The following is a 5,899-nucleotide window of genomic DNA, read 5'->3' on the forward strand; positions in this document are numbered from 1 at the left end:
GTTATTCCCAAGAATTTCACTGTTTGGGCAGGGCCCTGGATTTTTGTTGGATTTATTAACCAGCCTCTATTGGTCGTGTGGGCCACCACTGTTTTCAAATCTGCCCTAGCCTGTTCTTCTGTGTTTGATATTAACATAATGGCATCAATGTAATGTATCACCGTACTTGAAATCTGTACCAAGTCCAAGTCTCTCCTAACCAAGCCATGACAGTAAGCTGATGAGTTCAAATAACACTGGGGCAAAACTCTGAAGGTGTACTGAGAACCTTCCCATGTGAAAGCAAACAGTGACTGACTCTTTTCTGAGATAGGTATAGAGAAAAATGCGTTTTCAAGATCAGTCACTGAGTACCAGTCTCCTCTGGCCTGTTGTATTTTCTACACCACCGTCTGGAACAGCTGAAGCCACTGGTGGCGCTACTTTATTTAGGTCTCAGTAGTCTACTGTCAGTCTCCATGAGCCATCTGCCTTTCTCACAGGCCATATTGGGCTGTTATACAGAGAATTTGTTGGCACCAGCACTCCGGCCTTCAGCATGTCTTTAATCAAAGCACTGATTTCCTTCTGTCCACCAGGTATCCTATATTGTTTCAAGTTAACAACCTGAGTGGGCTCGGACAATTCCAGTGGTTCCCATTGAGCATATCCAATCAATACTGGCCTAAGGGCACACTTACACGCCTTCAGTTTTACAATACCAGGTAGAGGGAGATTTTTCCAATTAGACATAATATCCATACCAATAATACGTTCAGGTAAAGGAGACACAACTACCTCATACAACATCTGTTTAAATCTTCCAATTCTCATCCAAACTTTCACTTTAGTCCCATCAACTCTTGCATCCCCATATCCCCCTAGTCTAACCTTACGCCCCTTCAACATTTCATTGACAGGCTTTGGGATGACGGTACATTGGGCTCCGGTGTCCAGGAGTCCCAAGAAGGTCTCTTCCCCACCCCCAGGCCATTTTACCCATACATTTGCATATGGCCTCAGGTCCCCTGCTGGGGGCTGGACTAGAAGACCCTGGCCCCCATATCAGTCTCTGGCTTCATCAGTTAGCTGAGTCTCTGCTTCAACTGGTCCCTCCTGAGTGGAGTGAATAAAATGAACTTGTCTAGGCCTCCTTAAGGTGGGGGGACCAGAAGGAGTTTCCATTGGTTCACCCAATCTCCTGTAGTGCTGCATCAGCACCCTTGTCACTGCACTTGGTCTAGGGTATATTCATGTTCTCTGACCCCCACCTACTTTTCTCACTTGTCTATGTATTTATTTGTAGTCTGGTGTTTGGTATTAGTGGTATTACACTGTTGTGCACATAGTTATTTGCCTCTGTTGTCTATATCTTATGTGCATGTTTCATTGTCCTTTTTTTCCCCCATTGTCATCATGCTGGTTGCAGTTTAGTCTTAAAAATGTCTGTGGTTTGTTCTTAATGTCTATGGTTTTAGACCCAGGCAGTGTTTCATTCTGTTGTACATAGGGTTGCTATGAGATGGAGCTGAGTCAGTGGCACTTTACTGCAGCACCACGGAATGGTTTGTTTAGTGCCTTTACATGAAGTTTTCAGACTGTGGTTGGTATAAAGTTAAACCTAGGGTATTGTGACATTAAGAAGCTCTGGTGGCATGGTGCCAGAAGGTTGGCGGTTCAAATCCATCAGCCACTCCCTTGAAGGAAGGTTGGGCAATCTACTTCCATGGTGATACTCCCTCGGAAACCCAAGGAGGGGTTGCTATGAGTCAGATCTGACTCCATGGCTATGGTTGTGTTGCATTACATTGTGTTATTGTGACATTAGAGCTAATTATAATTCATAAATACTTTTGAATTTTACTTTTATCAATAGAATAAAAGCTGGGGAGAAGAAGCTAAAGTGGAATTTTTGAAAATGGTAAACAAGAAGGCAGTTCTAATGAAAGTTTTTAGAGAAGAAGATGGTGTGTTCATTGTAGATCTACAGAAACCACCAACAAATAAAATAAGCAGTGATATGCCGATGTCTCTAAGGGATGCATTAGTTTTTATGGAACTAGCAAGGTAGGTAACTTATTAAAACTTATTAAAGTAGGTAACTTATTAAATATTCCTTGAGATTATAGCTATAAATTGGAATAGCAGACTTTGCCTTTAAAAATTATTGCTATCAGGATATTCTAAATACAGTTTTTGTCTGGGAAGACTGCATCCAAATAATGTGGTTAAAAGAAATAGAGAAATTAAGGCAATTAAACATAGAAAATATTTGTAGATATTTTTGGACTCTTGGTAACTTCACAAGCAGCTGTAGTAGGGTTTCAAGAATTATAGTTTAACAGTGTCTTATTTAAATTTCTAGCCTTGGGATTGAGTTTATGATTCCCATTCTAAAGTATTAATCTAGAAGAGAGAGTTAAAAGTCCCTCTCCTCATCTCGAATGAACATACATGGTCAGTTAAGTAATGCAACTAATAGGTTTGCTTGAGATAAGGGAAGATTCTGATACTCTGTCCTCGAAATTCCCAGGTAGGTTCTCATCTAGAGAAATAAAGAGTCTTGGAACAGAAAGAGACCTCACAGATGCTGCTACCATAGACCACGGTGGCACAGTGATTAAGCACTTGGCTGCTAACAAAAAGGTCGATAGTTCAAACTCACCAGCCACAGAGTGGCTGAACGATGTGGAGAATGATGCGGTAGTATTGTTGCCATAACATTGGAGCCTTGGAAGCCCGGTGAAGCAATTGGGTTGTATTGTTTTGTTTTTTTCTTAATAGACTATGACTATCAAATTCAACTGGAACTTAGAGAATAGAAATAACTACCAATCTGCGAATGACATACAGGCCCAGGTTTAAAATGTCTTAATACAAATTTGAAGGTTAATGATTGAGATTTGAGACCTGATACCCTATTTAATCTGGTTTTATAATTGAGTACAGCTAGAAAATATATAAATTAGAAGAGAGAAATTGGAAGAGGAGTATTTTTGTTAGATAAATCATTATACAGGCAAGTTCTTTCTTCAGATCTACTCAGAGACGAGACAGAGTTTAAGAAAATGGTTCTTGCTTGTGCTTTAATTATGCTTTCAATTAGATTTAGGTCACAATCACCAAGAAGTCATGCTGAGAAAAAAATGACTTTACACTATAATCCACCAATTTTGCCTAAAGAAATGACAGATGTATCTGTTATGGTTTGTCACATAAATAGCCCTACTGATTTCTACCTTCAGATGGTAAGTACATAAAGATGAAGTAATTTTCTAGATTTTAAGTAGAAATATGTAATGGAAATGAGTACCCAGTATGAACTTGAGTTAGAGCAAACAAACCATTATCAGCCTTCTGTATACTTAGATTTTCTTTTAAAAAATCCTATTGTAAAATTTATATAATAAAACATTTGCCATTTCAACAACTTTCTTTCAAGTGTACAGCTCAGTTACATTGATTTGCATTCATCATATTTTGCAGTCAGCACCACTGTCCATGTCTAAAACTTCCTCATCACCCCAAACAGTAACTCAGTGCCCCTTAACCAATAATTCCCCTCTCTTAACCCCCTGGTAACACTAGTGAACTTTTGTCTCTATGTATTTTTCTGTTCTACAAATTTCATACTAGTGGGATCCTTCAATATTTTCCTTTTTTGTCGACTTACTTTACTTAGCACGGTGTTTTCAAGGTTCATCCATGCTGTAGTATTTATCAGAACTTCATTTTTCTTTATGGTTAATTACATTCCTTTGTATGGATATACTACATTTTGTGTGTCCATTCTTCTGTTGATGATACTTCAGTTGTTTCTTCCTTTTGGTAGCATTGTGAATAATGCGGCAACAAACACTGTGTCTGTGGTAGTTAGGGTTGTGGGTCAACTTGGCTGGACCTGGTTTTGAGTAGCTGGGCAGCTGGATGTAGTTATTCCCCGTGGTGAGATTGATAATTAACTCCATTGTGTAATCTACTAGAGTAGCTGAGTAGCTGCTTTAGGGATATGGGCTGCTCCCAGTATAAAAGAAGCAACTTTGAGGAAGATCTCTAGCTTTTTGGCATGCTTTTGGACCCAGTGTATAGCTGAGTCTTCATTCAGCAGCTTGCTATGCTCTTTCAATTTGGGGACTTTTAATAGATTTGAATCATTGGCCTGTCATGTGGTTTGATAATGTGAGAACTGTACCTTTTCAATTGTTGGCCTTGGATTTGTCGGCCTCAGCAGCCAGCAGCTACCTTAGTAAAGAGATGCCTCTAGTTTCAGTGGGCCAGGAACAAGAGGCAGAGCTGAAGCTCAAGGTCAAGGGGCTTTCACCCAGCCCCTAGACACTGGCACTTGGAACTAGGACTTCTAGCCTCCAAAACTGTAATAGAATAAACTCCTGTTTGTTAAAGCCACTCCACTTTTGGTACCTTCTGTTAGAATGGCACTAGGTAACCAAAACAGTGCCCAAGTGTCTGTGAGAGGCCCTGCTTTCGATTTTTTTGTGTATGTGTCTAGGAGCAGAATTGCTGGGTCATAGGGAAATTTTATGTTTAACTTTTTTAGGAACTGCCAAACTATTTTCAGTATCAGCTGCACTATTTTACATTCCCACCATTCTCATCAATGGGTATGGTTTCCAATTTCTCCATGTCCTAACTAACATTTGCTATTTTCTGATAATAGCCATCCTGGTTTGGGAAGTAGTATCTTGACAGTGGTTTTGATTTACATTTCTCTAATGACCAATGAGGAGCTCTGGTAGCATAGTGCCTAAGGCACTTGACTGCTAACCAGAAAGCTGGCGGTTCAAACCCACCAGCCACTCCTCGGAAGGAAGGTTGGGCATTCCTACTGCTGTAGTGATACTGCCCTGGAAACCCAAGGAGGGGTCGCTATGAGTCGGGACCGACTCGATGGCAAATAACAACAACAACAATGACTAATGAAATTGAGTATCTTTTTTCATATGCTTACTGACCATTTGTTTATCTTCTTTGGAGAAATGTCCATACAATATTATGCCCTTTGTTTTTTTACTTGGGTGGTTTGTCTTTTTGTGGTTTAGTTGAACAAGTATATCCTGGATATTCAACCATTGTTAGATATGTGATTAAATTCTTGTTAGATATATGATTACCAAGTATTTTCTCCCATTCCATACATTGTCTCTTCACTTTTTGATAAAGCCCCTGGTAAACCAAAGTTTTTAATTTTGATGAAGGTACCTATCTTAGTTACCTAGTACTGGTATAACAGAAATGCCACAAGTAGGTGGCTTTAACAAAGAGAAATTTATTTTCTCACAGTGTAGTTGTTGTTGTTAGGTACTGTCAAGTCGTTTCTGACTCATAGCCACCCCATGCACAGCAGAATGAAACACTGCCCGATCCAGTGCCAGCTCCATGATCTCTGCTATACTTGAGCCCATCATCGCAGCCACTGTGTCAATCCAGACAATCCTCCCCCTCCTTTGTCGACCCTCCACCCTACCAAGCATGACATCCTTCTCCACGGATTGGTCCCTTCTGACAACATGACCGTAATATGTGAGAGGAAGTCTGGCCATTCTTGCTTCCAAGGAGCATTTCGGGTGCATTTCCTCCAGGACAGATCTGTTAGTTCTTTTAGCAGTCGATGGTACTTTCAGCATTCTTTACCAGCACCACAACTCAAAAGCTTCAACTCTTCTTCGGTCTTCCTTATTCATTGTCCAGCTCTCACATGCATACGAGGCAATTGGAAATATCATGGCTTTTGTCAGGCACACCTTAGTCCTCACAGAGACATCCTTGCTCCTCAGCACTTGAAACAATTCCTTTGTGGTTGACCTTCCCAATGCTACACGTCTTCTAATGTCCTGACTACTGCTTCCGTTGGCATCGATTGTAGAACCAAGCAACGTGAATTCTTTGACAACCTCAATCTTCT

At 40.4% G+C, this 5,899-nt stretch overlaps 1 protein-coding gene across 1 annotated transcript in view; it reads left to right on the top strand.

The window, feature by feature from the left end:
- The window catches only part of RNF17 (ring finger protein 17), a 236,641-nt gene that overhangs the window by 71,390 nt on the left and 159,352 nt on the right, over window positions 1-5,899 (top strand). Inside the window, exons 14-15 of the mRNA XM_042782988.1 lie at window positions 1,856-2,046; window positions 3,086-3,227. Coding sequence (XP_042638922.1) covers window positions 1,856-2,046; window positions 3,086-3,227 — 333 coding nt within the window. The remainder of the gene's footprint in view (window positions 1-1,855; window positions 2,047-3,085; window positions 3,228-5,899) is intronic.

The sequence above is a fragment of the Orycteropus afer genome, unplaced genomic scaffold (genome assembly GCF_000298275.1).
Source record: "Orycteropus afer afer isolate SDZICR_OR568_19922 unplaced genomic scaffold, OryAfe1.0 scaffold00561, whole genome shotgun sequence".
Taxonomy (NCBI): Eukaryota; Metazoa; Chordata; class Mammalia; order Tubulidentata; family Orycteropodidae; genus Orycteropus; species Orycteropus afer.